Consider the following 25500-nt stretch of genomic DNA (forward strand, 5'->3'; position numbering starts at 1 on the left):
TACGCGCACCCACCGCCGGGCTGCTGCGCTCCCCTGCAGCCGTGCGGCAGAAGTGGCTTCAAGGAGCAGAGGGGCTGGGACACGCCATCTCCTTCCCCCAGTGAAAAGCAATCTCTCAATAATACAGGCAAAAATAATATGTTTGCACAAATTAGCCATATCCGATAAGCAGAAATTAAATTTCCATTATGCGTAGGCGGTAAATGTAAAAACCATAGGAAAACATGTGCGATCAAAAGAATACAGAACAAACACCGACAACTGTTATTCCAGTTCACAAATCTATGTAAGTGGAAATACAAGTAGCTACAGCCATGAAATACCCCATGTTATTGAACAGCTGAATGAAAGGCAACTGTTCAAGAAGTGGGGGGTAAAAGGGACGATCCTGGGTACGCAGGAGCAGTTCCACTGGTGGAGGTCCCCCGAAAGCTGCTCAGGGCAGAGCTGCGACACAAACTGCACCTCCACGGACAGCAGTTGCAGGACATGCTCAACATTCTTAGGTGGATGGAAGTAGCTTTGCCTCGATATACCAGAAAAGCACAGGTGTCCAAAGTAACCACCTCTCAAATTATTGCTTAACTACATAAACAGCAGAATACACGTGATGGAAGGAACCTGTATCGATTGGGTATGTCACCTCCAGTACTGTGACTGCACACTAATGACTACCAGGATTTTAAAAATCAAGCTAAGTACAATACATACAAAAAAAAAATCCCGTAAAAGCAAAAGTGTAGAAAATAAACTGTCATCAAGTATAACGCAAGCACATCGGCAGCAGGCTGTGAAGGGACTGTTGCATAAGCGCTGGAGAACAGAAACAGGATTTGCATGTCCAGGAGCTCTGGTGCCACAGCTTTTACAACTGCACTCTCACTACTTTTACTCTTCTATCAGAGTCCCCAGAAGCACACGGGATACCTCACGCTCTGTGACTTTACACACACGCGTGCAGGACGTGTACGCTGGAGATCAGTCAGCCTACACACGCCTGTTACCAACCAACACACCTAGCAAGTGATGCAAGAGGGAGCGAGGACAGACAGACAGGCAGAAAGTAATTTCATAACATTTCAGCGTTGCTCTTTTGGAACTCAACATTATTGCCATGGGCTAATACGTCAAACAATATAGAACAGGCTTAACAGCACACAACGGATACACATTAATTCCACAACTCGACAGTACCCACTACTCCATTTGGCAAAATATTTATTTATAATAAATCTGTTCAAAAGCAGTTGGTCACAAAGTATTCTTTTTACATTTTTAGGCTGTAACAATGCTTTTGGTAGAAGTAAATAAACTGTCTCTTTTTACACAGTGTACAAAAACAAAGAGACGTTGAAATGACAGTTACAATAAACCACATGGGAACGCGAAGGAACAGTAAGACAAAGGCCAAAGCAATAGGAATCTGTCTGCGCACAGGCAACGCTGCCATGATCATTTACCCGTACAAATCCTCAGCCCCGCTCAGTTATTCCCACACAGCTCTTAACTGCAGATTTATGCTCCAGGAGAGGAGTCAGATGGGATGCAGCAGCACCAGTCACTCTTTCACAGTACTGCATGTCAACACTGGGAATGGTTTCTGATATGGTTTAGACTGCACACAGTACTTCAATAAAAAAAGTTAATTACTCCCACTCTGTAGTTCCTGGTGGTTTTGACGTCAAGTCATACATCACCCGAGAAATGCCAGGAATCTTCTTTATCTCCACAACCATTTTTAACACAACCTATTGTGGTGGAAAAAAGAAAAAAAAAATCAGAAAAAAACACGTAACGCAGACCTGATGAAAACCATCCTACAAAAGACGAAAAAAGGAAAACTTTGTTCATGCTAATTTTACTGTGAACAGAAGAGAAAAAGCCTATAGCAGCCATTAGAATATTACCAGCAGTTAAGAAATGAAAACAATTCAAAGGAAACCTCTAGCTTCATGGTATCTGCAGCCACGTTCAGAACTTGCTGATTTCTGGCACTGGCAATCAACCAGCATCAAACACAATTCACTTCCCTTAAGGTAGCAGCTCTTCAGCTTCCAACTGATTTCTTGGAAGTTTTATGTTACTATATACTGCTACATTTTGCTATCAATCATCTTCAGGCATTTTTCAGACCATCGTCTCCAGCTGACCCGCCAAAGCAGCAGCCTGAGTGCAATGATGAACTTTTAAAACAAAAAAGGGAGCTCTAAAGTTAAAAGATAACAGAAAGAAGCATCTATCGGAAAGAGTTTCCACTGATGGTTGTTCTCCAGAGTACACAGTTGATTACTGTCAGCAAAAGTATTCTAGAAGAGTTTGGAACCTGCGCAGTCATTTAGTGATCCTTAACGAAAGTAAGTTTGGCTTCCATAAACTCCACCCAGTTCTCAACAATGGCAGTTACACGGCACGCTGCTTTGCACTGTGAGCAAAAATTAAACAACGCATTGCTCTCCATGAGGAAAAAAAAATAATCCAATATGATTTCCGTCATCAATGCATGTAGCTTCCACAACCTCTGTTATTTTCTTACCACTATCTCACCTTGCCTTACAGTGATTGTTTTACGTGTTAGATGTATTTTGTATAAAGATCAAGTGAATCCTAACTCCATAATGGATCGCATAACTTCATCTTGAACTATTTCTTTTTAAATGGATCGGGTGCCTTGAAGGAGAGGCTTAAGTTACATACAGCTACAACACAATGCCTTATCTGCTCTGCAAGCGTGTTAAAAAAAGTCAGTTCTGTCCTTCACCTACGCTGCATTCCAACAGACCCAAAGTACTTGAAACTGGATATCAATAAAGTTTCCTAGAAAAAGCATCTGAAACTCGATTCCTTTCAGTGACCTAAACTGGGAACAGCAGGCTTTGAGATGTGAAGCAGCAGGTTTCAATAAAATCTAAAGCAGGCATTAAGGGCAATTCCAAAAGTCAGGACATTTCCAATCCCTAATGCAAACAAACACTTCAAAATCTCAGGAATGTTTGGGGTACCCTTTCTTTTTTGAAATAATGGTATTTTGGCTGAGCTGTGCTGGAAAGCCTGTAAGATTGCCACTTCCATCACAAACCACTGTCAGCTTCTCACTTTGTTAGTTCTTCCCAGAACACCACCACACCTTTCCTAACCAACACTAGCAAAAACGACATCCTCTCCCAGCAGAATCAAAATCAAGACAAGCAGTCAAGAAAAGGAGAAGAAAGGCGAAACAAGTCACCTACAGCACCAGATCGTTTTGAAAAGAAACTTGGACACCCGTATTGGTATTACCTCTTCTGGAATCTCATTACCAGGAGTTGCTGCAATACCAGTCATGAAGTCGCTCGTGATAAAAGTTCGGATAACCACGGATCGTTGACAAGAAGGTTGTTTCTGTAGGGGGTCTCGATCAAAATGCAACGGTGTCAATATTATTGGCATCTGGCTAATTTTTCCGGCGTAACCTTCAGAAAAATATCAGTACAAAGTGCTTTATTTTGGTTTAAAAACCACAAACATGATAGAAGTTCTACCGCACTTCCCTACACGTACCTAAATGCTATGCTATGAGCTCCAGTAACACAGAAAGATCCACTGTAGTTCTAAGATTTTTTCACTACCACGCCTCAGAAGATCCCACTGATTATCCAATTACGTAATTAATGGTGTATACACTGAATTGCCACTTGAAATAATCTTCAGGGTTTGCAGGCATGCAGAACGAAATTAGACAATCTCTGTTAACCCTGTAATTGACCGTGGTTGCAATTCAGGATCTACTTTCCTTCCAGCACAGCATAAGCATGCAATTCCAGCTATTCCCACATCAAGCCCCACAAACAGTCATTCACATAAAAAAACGCATCTTTTGAGAAACTTTCAGTCTTCGTCAGTGAAACCAAGACAAGAGCAACTGCCACGGTAGAGTGCTTTAACAGTTCGCAATTCCCACTGTAACTTCCAGAGAAAGTATTTTGATGTCTTTGACATATTTAAAAGAAAGTTTTTAATTTTCTCTGTTGCTGGTAACTCCAGATGATCTTTTTGTTGTTTGCTTTAATACGTCCTTCTGAAAGCCAATACACAGAACCCCAGATTTCCCTGCTGAAATTAACCTAGAGGTTTGAGATCCGGGTGCGTGGCAAAGTGCCAAGCCACTCTGACACTGACACGGGGTCTCACAACTCTGCTTGCATCAGCTGGACCTGTCAGCACTAGGATTCTTTTCACTCCATGATAACCCAAGTCTTACTGTGTGGACTGACTCACTGAAAGCCAAGCATCACCAAAAGGTAGTGAGACAAATCTCTAATTTTACAGACGTGACTGACAGCACTATCGTAAGCATTTTGAGGCTGTTTGTGTACAAATTACGGTAAGAGAGCCTTGCAAACAGAATAGGTATTTTCAAAAAAGATATCCTTTGTAACTTGATTTTACAAAACATACGCTTTTGATGAACTGTTCCCCATGCATATCACATCTTCAGCTGTTATTAAGTAAAAAGAAAACAAAAAATGAACCCGAACCTCAGAACTCCTACATTCCTAGAATCGGCCTGTCACATTCCAAAAGGAATTGAATGGTCCCTGGATGTTAAGGGTTTTGAAATATGCCATCTACTAGCCTCAAGTGGTTGGATTTACAAATACAGTATTTGATTTAAATTAAAAAACATGAAACCACTTTAGAACAGGTAGTTTGCACCACCACCATTAAGGACTTAGTATTTGGTCTCTTCTTTCCACATAAAAGCACGGTTTTGAAACCATGCCAAGTGTCTTTACATGGTTCATTTACTTCATACAAATACTGATGACTGGGATCATCGGCAAGGAGAAATATCTGCTTGACTATTTGGTTGACTTTCTTTGCTTTCGTGTTTGGTTGACTTTCTGGTGGCTAAAAGTGGTTTTTGCAGAAGTTTACGCTGCAGTCAAGTATCACACCTCTGAGCTGCGCAAGGTTTCAGAGGCAAACCTCCGCCCTTACCAGGAGAAGACAATACCTAGACACTGAGAGAGAGTCCTGTGTGGGAGAACTGGTAGCAGATCAGGAGGAGGCAATACCCGGCTGTGAGAAAGGTTACCTCCAGCTGCAGTGTGAAGGATCTTGAAACAATAGTCTAATTCATGGGACTAAGCTAAATACCTACCAGACTCCCTGAGAATATTGTGAGCCTCAAAATCAGCTTGACGTAAAGTGCTGAGGACTCCTGTTGTCAGAAACGTGGGTGTGACATCGGTGGGAGGCTCTTTGACTGGAGGACCGAACACATACACAACCCTGAAAAACAAGCCAGATGGTAGGAAAACATGTTTCGTTTAAGTGGAACGAAACAGATTGCTTGAAGACTACAGCGTTAGTATTGCAGAAAAGATAATGAAACCTGAAAAAAAAGCTGAATATTTGATTTTGCTCCTTAGCCACTAGCTAGAACTTAATATAACTTAATGGATATGTTCTATAAACACGAGTACTAGCTATGCAAGTCAAATGTACTAATTTATTTTGGTTTGCTAGAGCCTGGCAATAGCCCCACTATTACTTACTCAGTTTTTCAGAGGATTATTCTCTTGAAATATTAACTCAGTGGTATCGCACATGTTTTTTCAGTTTTACTCTGATGTCAGTAAAAGTTAAGTAGCTTTCTTAGCATAATCTTAAGTACTTACAATTTCTATCTTCTGCCCTACGAGGAAACCACCAAAGCCACATCATTGAACAGTAAACCTTATTTGTTAAGGAATAGCTGTGTTTTCATCACAGGGCACTAACACTGTTGTTTACAAATCTATGTCACTACATCTGTTAAACTATCTTCTGAATTCAAGCCAGTCACATCAACTTGATTTTTTTTAGTCTGTTTCATACATTCCCGAACAAAAAGCAAAGTACAACACTGACCGACTGGCCTCACAAAAGGATTTACCATGATGCATTCACACATGTTATTTGAGTCTGTAGATACAAACCAAGAACACTCGTCTAAAATCCAAAGCAGGAAAATATTCAAACCTCACATTCCATATTTTTGCTTGTAGTATAAAGCCTGCAAGCATAATTGGGCAGGAGCCCAAGTATTTCAGTGCACTCCTCAAACTGCCAGCTTTCCCAGCTCCCTTCAATGTCTCTATCAACACCAACAAAAAAATCTGAGAAACACACCCTGATACAGCAGAAGTGCCAGGGAAGTGGTATATTCAGGAGGGAAGTATTAAATCCAAAAGGAGCTTAAAGACGACAGCAATGCCATAAATGCAGCACGGACTTTTAAATTGCACACGCAATCCTGATTTCATGCCTTCTTTTGTTCCCTCTGCACATAGCTTAAAGTTTCTTCCAGTTGAAGGTCTCACCCCAAGAACAGCAGCTCTTTCAGCAGGTGTCACTTAAGTGACAAAATTAAAGTTTTGCTGTAAGCAATTATAAACAGTTTTGTCAGAAAGTCTACAGCTGGGCCAGGAGGATTTACATTCTCCAGAACTGACTTAATCTCTAGGCAACTTCAGAAGAAAATGCATATTCACAAGAGACATCAATTAAGATTAAACTGCCCAGCTTTGGAGCTTTTCCTCATACCACTGGAGCTGACAGTCCTATGTAAATTCCCTGTTTGACACAAAGCAAGATGCCGCATGATATCACAGCTCATCAACAGGCTCAGCATCTTTCAGAAAAGATTCTGCCTAAGTTACATCGGAAGTTGGCTAATCAAGCGCTTAAAATGAGGAGCTAAACTTTCAGATTCGTCAAGTTAGTAATTCCAGAAATAAACCTAAGCTTGGACTGATTGTGCATGTGTAACCTCCACATAATACACATATTATGTGCAGAAGTTATACCATAGATTAAATAGGAGCGCTTGTGAGTGCTAAGCTTCCATATATTAAGTAGATCAGAAATAAAGACAGTTCAATTCTGAACAGCGAATACTTACCTGTTTATGTTGTGGCACATGCGTGGTATGAGTCTGGCAAGAAACATAAGAGACTCCCAGTGTGGGACATCTTTACTAGAGATCCCACAGACATAGCTATATGAGCGACAGTCACCCTATAAATTAAAAAAAATATATATATGTAATTGAACATGAACTTCACTGCCAAAATAATTCACACTACCTTCCCCACTCATCCTGTGAGTTACAGGACCATACTTCGTGTCAACATTTAGCACTGAGCTGCTGAAATCAGTATGCTGAGACACCAAATAAGTCAGAAAAAATCAGAGTAAGACAGACCTCTCATCAGCTAACACGAGCACATAAAAGGAAAGTTTTCAGAATGGAAAGATTCAGCTAAGGTGGTCAGACCACAGGGATTGATTGCATATTGGTATTTTGAGGGCACCATCTGAGGAAGGCCTGCGACAAAGCGCAGAAATCTGCTGGTGATATTGCTGTTTGAAATAGTGACAACAGCTGACTGCAAGGAGTTACAGAAAAGAGGCAAGATTAAGCAGCTGATAATAGAAGTTGTAATACAATACTGATAATGCAAAAAAGACACCTGACAGCTATGATCACCGAGTAAAGAAATTCTCCAAGTTATTATAAGCACTTCCATGAGAATGCCAGCTCAGCATTTAGTGTCAGAAATACAAAGTGAATACAAAGGACCACCCACAAAAACTCCCATGGCACTGGCAAAGGAGTGAGATGGAATAAAACACTATGCTACCACACAGATTCAAGTGTTCCCATATCCTGGAGTTTGCTTTGATCTGGTTCCTTTCCTCTCATGGGTAAGAATACCATATGATCAAAAAAAAATTAAAGAAAGGGCAACAAGCATGTTCAAATGTAGAAAGCTGCCTTTTTTTTTGTGACCAACTTAATCTAGGACTCCTCAGCCTTGAAGGAGGCAACAGGATTATGGCAGAGGTCTACAAGGTTATGAACTGCCTGAAGAAACTGTCTATGGTAAGTGACCAATGTTATTCAACAGTAACGACATCCTCAAATACCATACTTGGCATTTACCCATGTGTCTGTTCAGATCTCTCGACATCTGCGCACTACCAGCACTGACAAGTAATAATGACACAGGTATCACCTTCTTTCGACATTTATTTTACAGAGTCAAGCCCTTTCTTTTTAACCTTACAGCAGCAATTCTTAGGCTTCACAGCAGTCTACCATGCTGCTAGGAAGCAGCTTTAAGAATATCCCTAGAATGAATTCATTTACCTGCACTCCCACGGTTTTGATGGGTAACAAGAAGGCATTCAGTGAATGTAGGCTTGTGATCTGCATCAGCTTCTCCTGGTCTTCTTCAGTTGTACATGCTTTGACCCTTTGCAACAAAGTATGTGGCTGTGCAGTGATGCAGAAAAATAACTTTTAACTAAAGCCCTCAAACGCTCCAACAGAACTTAAACAGTGCAAATAAAATTAAGTAGCTGCCTAAAATTAGTCCACATTTAGCCCTTGGAACTGTTTACAAGACACCTTTCATTTACCAACAATTTCTAAGTGAAAGCAATTGCACATATTTTAAGCTGAAGCTCTTCAAGGCCATACGTGAAGCTCTTTTTCTATGTTTATTCTTTCTCAAAGCTATACTTCTCATGCTTGTGGTCTAGTGCAGATACAGAACAAAGCAGTATCATGTTACGGAACACTGCAATCCGACATGTTTTAAAGGAAAAGCATCTGTAAGCATTCCCCTTCAGTGTTTCTTCAATAAAGTTCTGGAATGCATTATTCCCAAAGCGCACAAATAAGTAGTTTTTAACTTTCAGAACCTTAAACCTTACAGCAGTGCACTACGGAATAATAATCCTACTTCTATATATATACTAGAATTGAGCAGTTTTGTTACCTTCTTAACACTTGCAGAAAAATCTGCAACTATTTTCAAAATGTTGTTTGTTTCAGGGAAGTCTTTGCACACGTAAGGTTCCTCAGCACATATCACTCTGATTGCCAGACCAGGACCTGCAGTGTAAAGTTGAAAAAAACTATGCTAAGTAACATGAAAACTGACTTTAATCTAAAAAGGTAACAGCATCTGGACCATCAGGTCAGTCATTAAGTACAGTACCGCTTGCCATCATACCTATACTTAAATTGTCTTACCCTACAAAACAGACCAGAACCATAAGCAAGCAGTTTATTCTGGAACGGTATTTCTGATCAATATAGTTAAGCATTATTTACCTACACTTTAAATTGGCTGTTGGTGTAAAGCAGCAGTTAGTGGTGACGAAGCGTGGTGGGTAGCAAGCTAAAGCAAACGGGAACCTCTTCCCTCCTTTTGCTAGGCAGCTTGGATGAGAGTTGGTTATAACATAGTTGAGTCTCCACTGTTTTGAAGACCCCTGGAGGCTACTCAACCTTTCAACTACTTGATCCAAAAGTAAATGTAATTTGCTGGAAATGCCTGAACACAGTTTCTTTAATGTCATGCGATGCTGGTGCATTAGCAGGACAGTCTATGCACTCTGCCAGTGATTACTACACACCCTGCAGGACAATTTTAAAAACACGAAAAGAAAAGCATACCCCTCTTAAAAGGATGTGGACTTTGTTTTATTATATACTTTGATGCTTTCTGGTCGAGAACTGTTGCTGTTATTCTCCATGCAACCGTTTTCAAAACAGCAACTGCCCCTCAGAAAGGCAGGCAGCCATTGGCCATTATTTCAAGTAAGACACATTTGACAGCTTAGACAGCATTCAGCTGCACTTCACTGATAATTCTTGCTTTGGCTTATACAACTAAAAAGAAACAAATACAGCTATAAGAACTCAATTATAAATCTTTTCTTTTAATCACTATACATAAAAAGGCTGCTCTCAAACACTTTTCCTGGAAAAAGATCCTGATTAAGTTAAAACCTCAGTAAATCCATCAGTTTCGTTCTATGTTTAGAGGTAAGTTTTATGCTCCAACATAAATTTATTCTGCAGGTTAAGCATCTTCTAAACAGTACTGAGGCCACCCGTAGCCTTTCACTAAGTAGCACGGAGACTCATACCTGGGAAGGGATGCCTTGAAACCAGCTCCTCGGGAAGACCAAGCTCCCTTCCCAGCACTCGTACTTCATCTTTGTGAAAGTCTTTCAGTGGTTCTATTACTTTACCCTAAAACAAAACAGAAAAAAAAGAGCGTGATTTACATTCTAGCTCACATATTTAAACAAAAAGCCTCAAATGTTTAGGTAACGGCAGTCAAATTGGCCTGCTTTTCACAGCATCAGCTGCCAACACTTACATAAACACTGGAAAGGAAAGTTCATGTGAATGTAGGCTTTGTAGAACAGTTACAGGAGAGGGGATTAGACAGGAAAGTTTAAGTGTGCGCCAAAACTATCAATGGCTCAATCAGCGCAAATACACCTGTAGGCCAATCTGGTTCTGACTGTCTTCAAAAATTCAGACTATTCTTCTCTTCACCAGATCTTCAAACCACTCTTAAAGGCCTTGAAAACACTTTGTAGAGCGATGAATATCAGAGGTGTGGATCGTTCAAGGTAACTATCTCCTGTGACTGGTCACTTACGTAGCACTTACTAGTAACAGAGCAACTTCCAGCACGGTTGCTATGCGATGTCTCATGTGTTGGTTCTTTCTTAGAGTATTTTATAATAGCTAGAGCGTTCACCGTTCTAATGCCAGAAAAGGCAAAATGGTGCAGTCTCCTACGCTTGCTTTATATGCTCATATTTAAGACTGCTGCATGAGAAATGTATTCAAAAAGCTTTTCTGGACTTTGAACTACGCTAATCCACCGTGAATACAATCAGAAAGGCTTGGGCTGCACATCTTCAGACTGCCTTCTGTCACCAGTTCAATCTCCTGTGTTTGTACTGTCTGCAAATTCCTCATCTTTATCCACAGGTGCACACGCGAGCCATTTCAGAAAGATTTGTGGGTTCTTAAATTAACAACTGGTAAACAGATTGTGCACCACCAGCGTACTGCTAGCAGAGAGCTGACCAGGCTACCGGTGACTTGATGCAGAAGCTGCCTAAGAACAGAGAGAGCTGATCCCTGTAGGCACCTGAAAGAGCTATCCCTAGCTTTCACCTCACTTAAATGCGTTGTTCTCATTCTCTCTCAAGGGAGGAGAATTCCAGGCCTGTCGTGCTGAACGCTACCAAGAAGTTCAAGAGGACAATTTCAGCTGGAGCTGACAATCATTTCACTAAAGCACCCTCACTGCTGTTGCTTAAATCCCTAACCTGCTTGACCTGGGCTATCAGTGCCATTACAAAAGGTTGCCTAATGATTGATGTTCTGAACAGGATACAAAGGGAAGAGTAAGCGATCCATTACATCATGAACTCCAGCTGAATCAGACTAAAATTGTCCGAAAAGCCTTTAAGTACTGTTCTGCATTTGGTATTGGTTTTGCTTCCTTACTGAGACATAGGTTTGTTTTGAGTGTTAAAAACACAAAAGAGCAAGGAGAAAGTTTTCAGCTTGCCACTGTGAACAGCATTGCTCACACGGAAGGAATCCACACTCAATCTGTTGATATTTTCCCCAGTATCCAGTGCTGGACAATACTGAAAGAATTCTGACTACTGTGAGAACGTAGCAACTAGAAAGAGGCGTAATAAATTACAACATACTAGAATAGAACCTAAGCAACCTCACAGTTACAGGGCCACATCAACACGGGCCAGCTATACCAGCAAAACTTTCCAGCACATTTTTGGTAATCAACTTCCTATCTGTGAGAACCAGAAGAAAACACCAGTATCCTCGTTTTCATTTACCTCCTCTCTTAACTTCCGAATCAGCTCTGTGTCATTATGATGAGTTTTGATGACTTCAGCTTTGCCACTTGCAACAAGGGAAGCACTTTCAATGAGATCAGGTCTGAGGGTACCCTGAGCAAGAAACACCTCTTCAGGTTTCAGATTCATTTCTCCGATAACTTCATTGGCAATCTGTAAGATGTACAGAAGAAAAGGAGACGGGTTTTGATCTACTTTTCAGTTATCAAAGGTCTAAATAGATCGCTCCTGACAGTGCTACTGAGCTGCAGAAACAGGAACAATAAACACAAAGACTAATCATGACGGTAGCCTACTGCTCAAATTCACCCCTAAACCCATGCTTCTATTTTTTTTATATAGCAAATGGAAAGACTAGCTTCAGAGCACAGGAACACCAGTGCTCGTTAAGCATTATATTCTCCCTGCATCACCAGTACTGACATGAAAAATGGCGAAACAACAGAAGTGCGCCCAAATTCGAGTTTCTTACCCGTTTGGTGAAGAATCAGTACATTTATGTTAACGCCACAGAAACAGATGGCCCACCAATATACTACACCTAAAGATGATGGTGGGTCTAGTGCAGTGTTTGGTACTCATGTTATAACCACTCATTGACTGACAAAAATTTCAGGCTCAGGGTAACGCACCAACATCTCAGGTCACCTACAACTTGTATGACCATTGATGCCACTGAGTGCACAGAGCTTTAGAATGAAATAGTCTGAGGTAAAAAATGTATCTAGAAATCATTAAAAAATAAATAATAATAATTATAAGCATTACCTTAACAAAGGTGTCACCGATAATTTTTCTTTTTTCTTCAGGACTTGTAGTCATATTTAAGGTCTTGCTAATTCTTTTACGTGGAGTTCTGTCTTCATCAGAGATTGGCAGAGTTGTTGTACCGTTATAGAACGAATGAGCTGCATTCACCACTGCATGAAATTACGGGAATTTGTTGCCAAAATCAATAAAGATTTGTAAGTAAGATTGCAAAAAATAAGAATCACTACTGTTTAAAAAAAACAAACCTATTTCAGTCATTTAACTATTGTTTGCATTAAATAGGCCTGTTTAATACCTCAACAATTAACTGCTACAAAAGTATTTTATTTCTTTTATTAACATACTCTAGAGGGCAATTTTTTCTTATTATGAGGCTAGGCAACAGGATGAAAGTTCAGTTCTTGTCTCCCCTCTTAGATAGGTGCTTTATTTAAATAGTTACAGGATAGTTATTTCCCCAAGGCCTTTCTGCAACTGAAATTAAATGATACGCTATTTCCTCATGGTACATTATCCCTCTTTATTTAGAGAGGCTCTCAACGCAGAGATCAGCTAGGAGGCTCTCTGGCATCTTTTACCAGCAGTGAACTCCACGACCTCCAGAAGGAGCATTTCCAGTGAAGGGATTCCCTTCGTGTGTCACTCTGGCGGCCAGCCAGCACCCAGATTTCTCTGTTTGGAGAATGCAAGAATAAGGCCTAGCTTTTCACTAAAACAAAACAACAAAAAAGAATCCTGTATTGATGTGTGCAGAACAAACTCTGTCCTTCGCCGCGTCAGGATTTTGCAGGCCAAGCTGCCAGATGCTGCTGTGGAAGCTCCCTGCACTGTTTCACACTGGCAGCCTAGTGGAACGCGTCGCTCACCTAGACCCACACTTCCTGACCAAAACACGAGACGACGACTAGACAACACCACTCACATACAGCCCCAGGAAGACGCAGCTATAGCTTATAAAACAAACCAGCTGGACAGTAGAAAGCAGCTCTCATCATCCGCACAATCCATACATAAGAGGTCTTCTCTGACCTCCTTCTTCGGGCACCAAAAACTCTAAACCTTATCAGCCAAAACAAGGCACCTTCCACCCTCTCAAATGTAGTGCTTGAAGTTGTAAGACTGCTTCTCAACAACGTACTCCAAAAGCAACTGAAGAGCGCCCATTTAGAAACTGGGAGAGTGAAAAAGAGCCCTGGGAAGGGATTTTTGGCTATAACGGCACTGATTCACCCAAATGAGCTCACAGCGTTAAAAGGCAGAGATATGGGACAAGAAGTAAAGCCTCAGTGGAGGACTGTTAACCAAGCTACTGAAGAAAACTGCCATCAAATGAGTTCTGCAGCAGCTGAAGAGGATTGCTTGGCCACCTGCAGAACAGCGACCGAGCATCAGCAGCAGAGGCATGCCCCAGCTGCTCCACTGTGCCCACTGCCAGCTGCCGTACCCCAGGGGCAGAAGAGATGGGTCAGTTCAGGGTATGCTCCCACCACACGAGTTAGGCTTAGTGCTTTAGGTTTGAAATTTCGTGATAGCCTAGGTTGTTCCAGATTAACACCCGTGCTTTGGTACGTAGTCCGTGCACCATGAAAGATCGTTCAAATCGATGAAACAGAATACTAAATGTACATTTTAGGAGACGAGACACATCATTAGGGGTATCAAGGATATTTAAGGAAATTATGGTACCTTTAACTTGAATACCAAGTTTTTTGAGTGCCTCCTCCACAGACTGACTCTCTCTTTTGCGCATAAATCCATTATCTATATGTACAGCTATCACCTGATCGCGGTTTAAAGCTCGGTTTAGGAGAGCAGTGCACACTGTTGAGTCCACACCTCCACTGAGCAAAACCTAAGGATGAGAAAAAAAGGAAAAAAAAAATGTTCAGCTGTTTAGGGGGAAAGCGTTAACTAATACCTCAGATACTGTTACAAGGATGAAAAACTACTGATTTCCCAGCAATGACTTGGAGGAAAATGAGAAGTCAAACAACATATTGAGCCAATTGTGCAATGGGTACGAGCTTTCTCAAACCTGTTTAATGTATTACCCAAATCATGACAATTCTGCATTTTTCAAGTTACCCAGATTAACCGTGTCAGCATTTCTGTCAGATTTTTACAAATAATCTTTCAACTTCAACTTGATCTACTTACCAGGACTTTTGATGAACCCACTTTCTCTTTGATATCTTGAATGCACTGAAGTTCTCTGTTTTCCACTGTGAAGGTACCACTGCATCCCGCAATATCGTAAAGAAAATTCTTCAGGATCATTTTTCCGTTCACTGTAAGGCTAACTTCAGGGTGGAACTGCGCTCCGTACAGTTTTTTAGATTCATTCGCTATACCTTAATTGGTGCAAGGAAATGAGGATAGCAAAAAAAATGGGAAGTGAAATGCATATCCACACAGCAAAAAAACACATTTGCTTCAAATCCATTAAGCTTTACTTTTAAAACTGCATGTCCTCAAAAAATGTTAAAATAAAAAAGGCAAGTTGAAACATTTCAGAGTTGTCACTAGGAAGTCATTCCCTGTACTCATTCACCAAAATGTGCAATTCATTTGTTTTCTGTAAATGATTAATGACATGACAGCATTTGCAGCAGGAATCTGCTTGCTTCGGTATTAGCAGATCTATTGAGAAATTCAGAAAATCTGGTATTTGCCATCCAAGCTTTACACTAACACTCCTGGTACAAGAAGTGAAGATCTTTCTTTTTGAAGTCGAAAAGTTGCCCTTCTAATGTAATTAATCTGAAAGGGGAATTTACATAATACAAAGGATTTGTCTAGTTTCTCTAATTAGTTATCTCATTTAAGAGCAGTATGTAAAATATTGTTCTCTAACTTCAATAATGAGTTAATCAAGCTTTAATAACTAAACCATGTTTGATTTGTACCATTACAGTGCAAAAAAACCCCTCCGCTTACACTGCCCACACTGTGGTACATGTTTTCCTCTCCCCTATCTGAAGGGAACACAGTATTTTATTCTGAAGAGAAACAATACATGCATACTTTAAAATAACATAAATGAACTGTAAAAATCTAGTTACATTTTCCTTAAACCACTAATTCAAAACAAGACCACTCATTTTCATGTCTATTTCTTTCTTTATTAGCATGACAGCACAGCATGGAAGCAAACACATACAAGAACTTGTTTAAAACAATTCAACTATTTGGCAATTAAAAAATGGAAATATTCTACTCCCATTTGGTTCCAATTAGGTACTGTCTGACGTAATTCCTTCCTTTAACAAAGACTACCAAAAGACAATTTCAGTATAAAATAAATACCTGCTATAATGTTCCCAGACTGCGCAACCACTTTGAATCCATCAGCTACTTTATCCACGCTGTCTCCGTGAGTGAGGAGTACAAGCTCTTCCTTCTGAAGGCCCCTAGGAAACAGTAAAAGCATTCCAATCAGCCACGCGTTTTTTAAACACGTGCAGGACTGCCTTACCAGAAACAGCCGTCTCCAACCGAGATCCCTTCAATGAAGCCTCCCTAAGTTCCTGTACAATACACCCTTCCTGCAAGAGGTAGTTTATCTGAATTCAGATGTTTTTGTTGCTGCTGTTTTAAAACACTCCAACATTGAAATGTCCCCTCTCTGGCACACACGACCATTTAGAGTCAGTCAGGATACGCAGACTCCTGCTTTTTATTTCAATGAAGCAAATTGTTTGTAATCGAATCAAAATGTCTTCAGGACAGCTCTGGACACCCTGGACTTTAGGCAGTTCTACAGTAGCTGCAGAGGGAAAAAGTTAATAAACTCAGACCTCTAGGAATGAATAAACCATTATGATTATTGCAAGGAACTTGAGGGGCACTGACGAACTACCTAGATACCTAATTTGTTCCTAAGGTAGGAAGGTAGAAAACTAATGGTTTCAGATTTTCTCTTACCTTTCAAAAACTAGGTAGGTGCCAGCCAACATAAAGCAATGCACAACCAAGAAGGATGCAAGAGCTTAACACATTTTTGTGCTGCGGTACACTTTATGGTGCCTCAGTTGAGGCATTTTACTTTGAAATAAGGGGTTTATACAATAATTCCAGCAAACACACCCAACTTTCTAGAGTTAGTTGAAAAGTTATGCCTAAGTATTTGGTTAAACACGTAACTTGCTTAGTCACAGTTGTAAAGGTTAGAAATTATTATTAGAAATTATATGATGAGCATGGGTGCAATTTCATTTTCCTAAACATACGCTTCCTCTTGCCCAGCCACCAATCTCCAGGCCGGTATTACCTATATTGCTTTGATCACTTAAAATGTGCACGTACCTGAACAGCGAACACGTGTTATCCAGAGTAATGTTGAACACTCCATCTTCTCTAACACTCTTCTTGTGCACTGTACCTCCAAATACCTTATTCATCATCTGCCGAAACAAGCTTACGTGAAAAAGCATGGCACAATTTGATATTGCTTTAATCTTTATAGCTCTGTCTGCAACTGACGACAGCTCTTGCCTGCCGATACATACTAAGCTAGTTTTTCCATGATTATTCTCACCTAATATCACACTTTGCGAAATGATGAGAATTCTTTTCAAAAATCATTGTCCTGCATTGGGCTCATTCTCTTTTGCTGACCTTCTGTCGGCACAGCTAGGGACTGCTGCTGCCCCCAGTGAGTTACAGAAATCCATAGTGGTGGACGATGAGCAGAGATTTGCAAAATAACGCATGTTCTGTAGCGTACATCTACGTGCCCTTACAAACGGTTGCCTGCAAATCAGCTGAGCATCTGATGCCAGCTGTCAGAAAAATAGTTAAGCTGCTGAACAAAAACCTGTCTTATCTACCCTTTCGTTAAGAGCTCAGGTAGGCTTAAACTTCTCAAAATCTTGCTGCTCAGCTCTGGAGAATAAGGCAACGTTAGTCTGATTCTTGCGCCCAAAGAGACTCTCACTAATCTTTGTTATACCAGAGTAGTACAATTCTCAACAAGTTCTTTCTTTCTAAAACCCAACTTCAAACAACACGATGAGGTATCTGCACTTCAGATTTCAGAATTCTCAAATTAAAGATTTTTTTCCTTTCAAATAAAACAGCTAACTTAAAAAAAAGTTAGTTTTACCTCCTGACTACGCTGTTTCATGGCTGTGAGAAGCTATTTAGATCTAGTTTGGTATTATACTTGCTGTGCTTGACTGATTCCATTCTTTTATAATAAAAGTAGTGGTGTGTTAACACACACATTTAATTTCCTTCCATAAAGTCAGCCTTGAGAAACGCCCCTGCTTTAGGCTAGCTAACATGGTTTTTAATTTGCGTGACATTTTAAGGCACTTCCATTTTAATACAACACACATTTCCCTTTAGAACAGGGAGTGCCAACATTGTTTCCATAATTACCAGCCTTTCTCAAGGAGTTTTTCCAGCCATTATTCAGCACCTCTGAAGGCCCAGTAAATTGCTAACCTTGAAAAAAAAACCAAGATGCACACACAGAAGTCAAGCACCTAACCTGTCCTATGCCCCCTCGAGAATTTGTTTCTTCACTCGGCTTGGATCTACTAGATCACTGCAGGGTCACCAGGAAGTTGGAAGAGAAATAGGTGTTTTGTGCTTTTTTTTTTTAAGCACTCTTCACAACTATGCTAGAAACATTCTGCGCTTGAAAACCAAAGGGAAAAACTACTTCTGTTTATGAGGGACACATTTTTCAATATCAACTAGATGGAATTAGTTAATGACTGCAAGGTCTATTTATTGTGATAAAAAATGCAGTCTGGAACTCAATTCAGAGCAGTAAAACAGGGAGAAAAGCTGTTGATACGGCAGAAGCAAGAGAGGAATGCCCAGTATGCTCAGTGACCGATTAGCACCTTAAAAATATCTTTTGCATACATGGCATAGCGCTTAGATTGGAAAAGCGGGTCCTGCAGCAGTTCAGCTCTAGCTAGTGTCAGAAATGAGGCAGCGGTAGGCAAACAGCTCTCTCCACAGCACCTGCATTCCGTAGCAGATCCCAAGAACCGGTTTTCCTATTGTAAATATCGCCGGGTCGAACCATGGTGCATCTTCTGCATACACGGAGTTTGGCCCTCCGGATATGATTATAGCTCTGCAGACAAGAGATAATTTAATTAACTCAAAAGCACTGTTTACTTTAAAACCTCTTTATTTGAACAGTGACATTGACTTATAACACTCTTAATAACCCTGTATATTCTAAGGTAGATTCTAATACAGATATTCTAACAGATAGTTTAGCTTTGCTATGCTATAGCTGGCAGAAACAGCAGTTTACCAGAGAAGTATTTCATCAGTTTAAACAAAGTCAAATATAAGCAGTCTTAAAATGTGACCGTGATTCAAGTTCCTAGCCAAGCGCTATGAGGGAAGCAAGATGGCTAGTATCAGGCACAGAGCATTAACATTAAGACATAAATACACTTCACATTGCTCGTGCCATCTGGAGGAGAGCTGCGTTCAGAAGAGAGATCTCTGAATTTCTGGAGCTGCTGCGAACACGGCCCCTAACTCCCAGCGACTGCGCTGCGAGATGGTGCGAGCCGGGGCTTGGGACTGGCAAACGTGCAAGCGGTTAATGTCGGAAGTGCCCACTGCAAGCTGTAAGAGAAAATTAAACCTTTTACAAGGGGATGAGAGAGCACGGGCTGGCCGCGAGGCTTTGCAGGCGCTGCACTGCAGCAGGCTCGGCGAGGCCTCGGCCCTGGGCAGCAGCGGCCCCGCGGTGCCTACGCCGGGAACATCACATCCCTCAGCGAGAAACGCAGCGTGGGGTGGGAGGGAAGCTACGTCTGTGGGATTTAGTACACCTCACAAAACGTTCTTTCTACCGTTATTTGGAGGGTTTGCCACGCGGGCCCTGACACAGACATTTTCTCCGTTTTCAGCCAGCAGAAGTGGGCTGTGCTGAGGCGGGCAGGGGGTGTCGCTGCGTCGAGACGTGGTGACACACGGCGTCGGCGGCACCTCTGCGGGACGCAGACACGGTGGGCACAAGGAGGTGAGCTCCCTCCGGAGCCCGGGAGCTCCCTCCGGCCCCCAGGCAATGCTTCTGTGCCGGGCGGGTGCCACAGGGTGCTGGGGTCTCCTTGGGGACCCCCAGAAGCCGCCGGGAGGTGGCCCTGGGCCCTGCTCTGGGTGGCCCTGCTGGGGCAGAGGGACCCGGAGGTGCCTCCAGCCGCAGCCCCGCCGTGGTTCTGAGGAGCATTTGCTCCAGAGCTGTACGTGCAGAGCACTGCTTAACATGAATTTAATCTATAGGTGTGGCTAAAGTTTTTTTTTAATGAAAAATGCCAATTAAAATCCTGCAGAACACAAAGGTTTTCCAATCTGAATACTACGAGAAAAAAAAATGAACTGGGAGGTGTGAGAGGAAAACGGAGAGAGCCAGCCCAAGCTGCGACCTGCGTCTTCTCAGCTGTCCTCAGGAGAAGTCACTGCAGTGGGGGATGCAGACTTTGAAAGTCTTATTGCAGCACCATGTGATTTGTTACATACCTTCGTGCTCTGGTATGAACGTGCCTAGTCCTGGTCTGGCTCCAACCACTTCCAGAGCAGCCTAAACTAGCCGTGGAAAGCCCACTTGTAATGGACCAAAGGCCGTCAGGAACCACACCAAAACGCCAACAGCAAAACGCATTCATCGCTACCCAAGGCTCAGGACCCATGGCACAGGTCTGAAACGTGTCCGAGTTCACAGACTAACGCCACCTCACGCTGCACCTAGAGCATCTCCGTGGCCAGGAACACTGGGAAGTGCCCTGCAGCTGCGAGAGCTGCGGAGGTGGCTCTGCAATGCAGGATGTAGATACAATTCAGCAAAGGTTTCCATCTCGCCGCCTATCTCAAACCCTCGCGCAGACCAGAGGGCAGCTCCCAGGCCTATTCAGTTTTTATCTTCGATGCCACGCGCTGTGACTCGGAAACCAGACCACCCCCACGGCACCTGGAGCCTGTATGGAAATGCTGCAGGAAAACCGTGAGCGCGTTTTTACAACGGTCACTGCACGGAGGCACCCAACGGCTAGCTTCGGTGCGTGCCATGCTCTCCTGCATGCGAATGATTGACCAAGAGTGGGGACACAAGGTTTATTGGCCGATCTGTGTGACTGATGAGCTGAAATCACGACCTCAACCTCGAGACGTGACCTGCTGAGCGGAGAGTGCTTGCCGTATTTTAAACGGCGGTTGTTTGGCACGACAAACCCAGCAGGTCCGATCACATCGTGCTGGAGCCTTCAGTTCTGAACGGAGCGGGAGGAAAACCCCTCCCATGGCAAACCCGCTGGGGCACAGCACCAGCCCAAAGCCCTGCACCATTAGCGCCACAATTCACACCTCCAAACCGGCAAAGAGGAGGTGCAGCAATTCTTCTGGAAGCAGTGACTGGGTGCGTCCACCTCTCACAGGCTCGACTGCTGGAGAATTACAAGCGAGATCTGACAGGAGGACGTATTTGTCAGAACACTTCTAAAAGAAACTTTTCCCAGGGCGGCTGCCTGATAGGTGCAGCAGCCCCTGGGTCTTCCCCTCTGTTTGCAGAGATCAGTCAAGTTCCAATCTGACTTGCACTGTTTACCGGCTCGCTAATTATCCTTGATTAGGAAAACGTGATTCCGCAGCACAGCGCTGCCGCATCTGTTGTGTGGCACAAGTGAGGAACACGCATACGACGTGCTTCTGGATTTCTACCTAGCAAGTAAGGTCTGTGATGATTTGCAGACTTCAGGGTATTTATTTATTTAAAATATATTAAACACCTGACAGTAACATATTTATTTTCCCCCCACAAAAAAAAGAGGCATACCCTGGCAAGCAGGGTAAATAAAAAATATAAAAAATATTTAAAATTTCAAATAAATTTCAAAAATATTTAAAATTTCAAATAAAAACCCAAAAGAACTGTACAAAGCACTGCACAACGGTGAGACCTTTCCTTGCTGCAAACAACGCGTGGCACTTTCAGCTAAGTTTTTTCAGTTGCTTCCCAGAAATGGCTTGGCATCGTTTCTCACCATTTCTCCAATATCCAAGTCACAGTTATTTCAATAGTCAGCTTCTCATCGTCAGACTAAGGAAATCAGTTTTAGAAACTCCTAAAACTTGTTTTTGTGCTTACAATAGCTGCCCAGGCTACCAGATAAAACAGCGAGGTCATCGCAATTTCTGCAGATCCATATGTTTAAAATGCAGCCTCTTACATTGTATTTGTAAACGAAAACGATTAAAATGACATTTCACAGCACCGCGGCAAGAAGCAAGCATACAAAAGCAACACTGCTGCCCAGGCTTCGCCCGGCTCTTTCTGCAGACACGCCGAAGACGCAGCCGCGAGCAGCGTTGCGCCGAAAGGCGCGCGGCAGCCAGGCGACCGGCCCGCCACCCCCGCGGCCCCGTTCCCCGGAGCGGACGCGAGCAGCGGGACCTACCGAAAGCCCTGCTCGCGGATGGCAAAGGCTGGCGTCTCCAGGGGGAAGATCTCGGACTGCACGAAGAGCTCGCGCACCCGCCGGTCTATGACTTTCCCGTACTGCGCGCCCGCGTCCAGAATGACGACGGCTCCCTCGTAGTGGTGCTGCCCGTCCTTCAGCTCTCCTCCCGCGTTCTCCGGCTGCGAACAGGGCTCGGTCAGCGCCTCGCGGCGACAGGCGGCACGCCGCGGGCTTCGCGGCAGGCCTCTTAGAGCGACTAGCGATTGCAGAGCTCGCTAAGGGTGCCTACGTGTTAATTAAAGCGACACGGACTAATGGAGGAAATTGGAAATGAAGAATCCTCGGGTTCAGAAAGGCCGGTACGTGAACGCAGCACGTCCCTCCCGGGGGGCACGCGCGCAGACACGACGCTCCCATCCCCAAGACCAAACGTGGTGCAGATTAGCTCGTTAGCTTTTCCCCCTCGTTAAGGCAGAGCTTTCCATAAAGCAGCAACACGCCCCGCTCACCACCGCAGCCGCTCCGGCTTCTTCCGGCTCACGGCTCTGCACAAAGCCCAGCGCGCCACGGGACAATTAGGAGCAGGCGGCTTTCCCTCCGAGCAGGGCAGCGCAAAGTCAGACGAAAAGCAACGTGTCTCCCCCACTGCGCTGCCTCGCCCTCCGAGCTCTCACTTGACGCTACCTCCTGCAGAGCGCAGAGAGGACAAACCGAGAAGAAATGCCTCTGCTAAAATACTTCATACAGAAATTTTTTAAAGCGAGTTTTGAACGCAGCCTTCGAGCAGGCTGCGCCGCAGCTCGCAGCGGGACAAAGCGACGGCTCTCTTCGACCCCGTCGCATTTGAGCTGGCTGGCCAGCCTCAGCTACGCCCGACAAAGGGTGAGAAAACGCAAGGACGGGCTCCTTGGTCTTTGAAGAGAGCTCGTGAGGAGAGGCAGTGCTCCACGGAAATGCCCTCGCTGAGGGATGGATCTTCGGGGAAGGATGTGAACTCCACGGCGCTGTCAGACACCGGGAAATTCAGGCAGAAAAAACGCTGCTGCTCGCGAAACCTCTCGCTCCGGGGTGTTTGTTCCTTGGCTGTTCCCTTGCCAATGTAACTCGATGAAGGAAAAACCGGGAAGGGCTTCGCTTTGGCAAACACTACCTCAGAACGCATTTTGAAGCTCGCAACCATTTCAAGCTTTTATTATGGCACGCTAGGGTTGTTCCGCGTGTTTGCCCTCAGAGCACGGCAGGGCTGTAAGGAGAGGGGGCCGCCTCCGCAGGGGTAGCTTTACGTTCCCCGGCATGGGTAAGAAATACGAGGTTAGGAATAAAACCAAGCTGTTGGTGGCACCAGCTCAGCCGCGCCGATGGGCGAGCGTTTGCACCCCTCGGTAGCGAAGGGCCGCCTCAGCACCGCCCTGCCCTGCACCCGCAGCCAGCGCTGCCGCGCGCAGCCCTCGGGAGCAGCCCCTTCACACAGGGCTGCAGCCACGGGAGCGCTTCTCCATCATCCCCTGGCTCTCGAAGACGGCTCTCTGAGGCTTCAAGTAATAGCTCGTTGCCAGAGTTTCGCTGGGAGCGCCTTAACGCCCTCCCAGGGATCTCAGAAGCCAGCATCGCACAGCCAGTTTTATTCCTCAGACGATGCCGAAGGCGTTCGGGCTAAACCCCAGCGCAAGCACTGCGGATCCCCTCGCAGGGACGGCGTGAGACGAGCAACACGACAACAAAAAAAACAGAACCACGCAACCGGCGGCCCAGTAACTGCTCCTTCACCAGTCCCGTAGACGCGGGCCTGGAGCCACAGCCACCTCCCGGTGCTCCCAGGCCGCTGCCCGCTCTCCTTGCGGCGCGTCCCAGCGCACGTCCCGCCACTTAACCCAGCACAAAAGGGGCTCAGGCGCCCAGCGCCCGTCAGCACCACCCGCACCCATCAGCACCACCCGCACCCATCAGCACCACCCGCACGCGGTCCTCAGCGGGCAGCGAACCCCGGCACCACGCGTCAGGCTGCAGGGAGCCCAGCTCCGAGCAGGGCCCGGCAGGAACGCCACCATAAATCACGGGAAGGGAGGAAGGAGCGAGGCAGGATCTGGCTTTATTTATTTAAAGGCGCAGCCCCAAGGTTTTGAATCCGAATTTAACGAGGGAAGCTCCATTTAACGACATCAAAAAAAGAAGCAGATGCCGTGAACGTGCAGCCGACGCGGCAGTTGAGCCTTTGCGTCCGCGTACCGTGTGCGTGCCAGAAGGACGAGGAGGACCTCAGGCGGCCCCACGCCCCCAGGAACGGGGTGTGGGGAGCCCGGGCTGCAGCCCCTCTGCCTGGTGGGGAGGCTCCAGGCTCCGACAAAACCTTTCTCCCCTCAGTAGGGTTTTAGCTGGAGTCCCTTGTCTTCTCCTGCTCTATTTCCAAAAAATCCCATAGAAACGGCTGGCTTTGGGAAGTTCTGCCACGCCTGGTTTGACAGCCCTCAAGGTGGTTCGGGCACCTGGGCACAGCGCAGAGCTGCACCCACCTGCTGGCCTGGGAGAGCGGGACCGGGGAAACGGGACAGCCCTTAAGCATCCCGAGAGAAAAATGGGGGGAAAATCTATATTCGGCTCATTTAAATCACAAGGCCAAACCCGAAACCATCTCGCACGTGACAGGCTCCTACTGCTACCCGTGCCTGACGCACCAAACGCCGCCTACGACAACCCAACGTGCCGCCCGGCCCCGGCGCTCCCGGGGCAGCCCGGACCCAAGGCCCACGGCACACCGCGCTGAGCCCTGCCACCGCCTCCAACCACGCTGCCACGGCACGGCTCTGCCCTCGGCCGGCAGCTCGGCTCGGCCACTCCGAAACCGGGAGAAGGAAGAGGCGCTGCTGGCCTCGAGCACTACGAGGTAACGGATGGCCAGGCCAGGCCACCGCGTGCCTTCCGCCCCGGTGCGCCTGCGGAGGGGCTGAGCCCTGCACAGGGGCTGGAGCTCCCCGAGGGGCGGGAGCCGAGCCCCGCGCCCCGACGAGGGGCAGGAGCCCGCTGCCGGGCAGGGGAAGCTCCTCGGCACCGCACCCCCGGGTCAGGACACGGCGGAGCCCGGCGCCCCCGATCCGGGGCCGGTTCCGCGGCAGCGGCCCGGGCGCCCGGCAGGACGCGGCCGGGATTCCCCGAGGCGCTGCGGGGCCGCGGCTCCTCCCTCCGCGCCCCGGATGCCGGCGGGAGGCCCCAGCCGCTGCCCGGCCTCCTCCTGCCGGGGCCGCGGGGCGCTGCCGGGCTCCTTTCGTTGCCGCGGCCGGGCCCGGCGGGAGGCCCCGGCCCCGCAGCGCCGCGGGCGGGCCGCACAAAGCGGCGGGCAGGCAGCAGGCCGCGCCATGCGCCCGCGGCAGGACGGCGGCCACGGCACCGAGCGGGCCCGCGGCCGGCCCGGTACTGACCTTGGCGTCTCCGTTGCACAGCGCCATGGGGCCGGGGGGAGGGGGGGGCCGGGCCGGGGGGGGCCGCGCCGAGCAGCCGCCGCCGAGCAGCGCCGAGCAGCGCCACCGCCACCGCCGCGCCGGGCCGGCCCGCCCCGCCGGAAGGG

The 25500-nt window shown here is 45.5% G+C and overlaps 1 protein-coding gene across 2 annotated transcripts; it reads right to left on the reverse strand.

Annotated features, from left to right (window-relative positions):
* Positions 1–1201: 1201 nt before the first annotated feature.
* GMPS (guanine monophosphate synthase) lies at positions 1202–25484 on the reverse strand. Of its 2 annotated transcripts, none has more exons than XM_035566454.2 (16): positions 25355–25484; positions 21939–22120; positions 18487–18601; positions 16813–16910; positions 15814–15917; positions 14665–14858; positions 14194–14359; positions 12505–12656; positions 11716–11889; positions 9970–10075; positions 8811–8926; positions 8177–8302; positions 6926–7041; positions 5141–5271; positions 3277–3449; positions 1202–1748 (listed from the first exon to the last, which is right to left on the reverse strand). In XM_035566454.2, the coding sequence occupies exons 1-16, from the start codon at positions 25379–25381 to the stop codon at positions 1647–1649; spliced, it is 2082 nt and encodes a 693-aa protein (XP_035422347.1). In that variant the 5' UTR covers positions 25382–25484; the 3' UTR covers positions 1202–1646. The 2 variants fall into 2 exon arrangements, with proteins under 2 accessions (XP_035422347.1, XP_050568604.1); XM_050712647.1 differs by lacking the exon at positions 25355–25484 and adding an exon at positions 18939–19110 and having other exon boundaries at positions 21939–22052.
* Between the last annotated feature and the right edge of the window lie 16 nt (positions 25485–25500).

The sequence above is a fragment of the Cygnus atratus genome, chromosome 9, assembly GCF_013377495.2.
Source record: "Cygnus atratus isolate AKBS03 ecotype Queensland, Australia chromosome 9, CAtr_DNAZoo_HiC_assembly, whole genome shotgun sequence".
In the NCBI taxonomy this organism is placed as follows: Eukaryota; Metazoa; Chordata; class Aves; order Anseriformes; family Anatidae; genus Cygnus; species Cygnus atratus.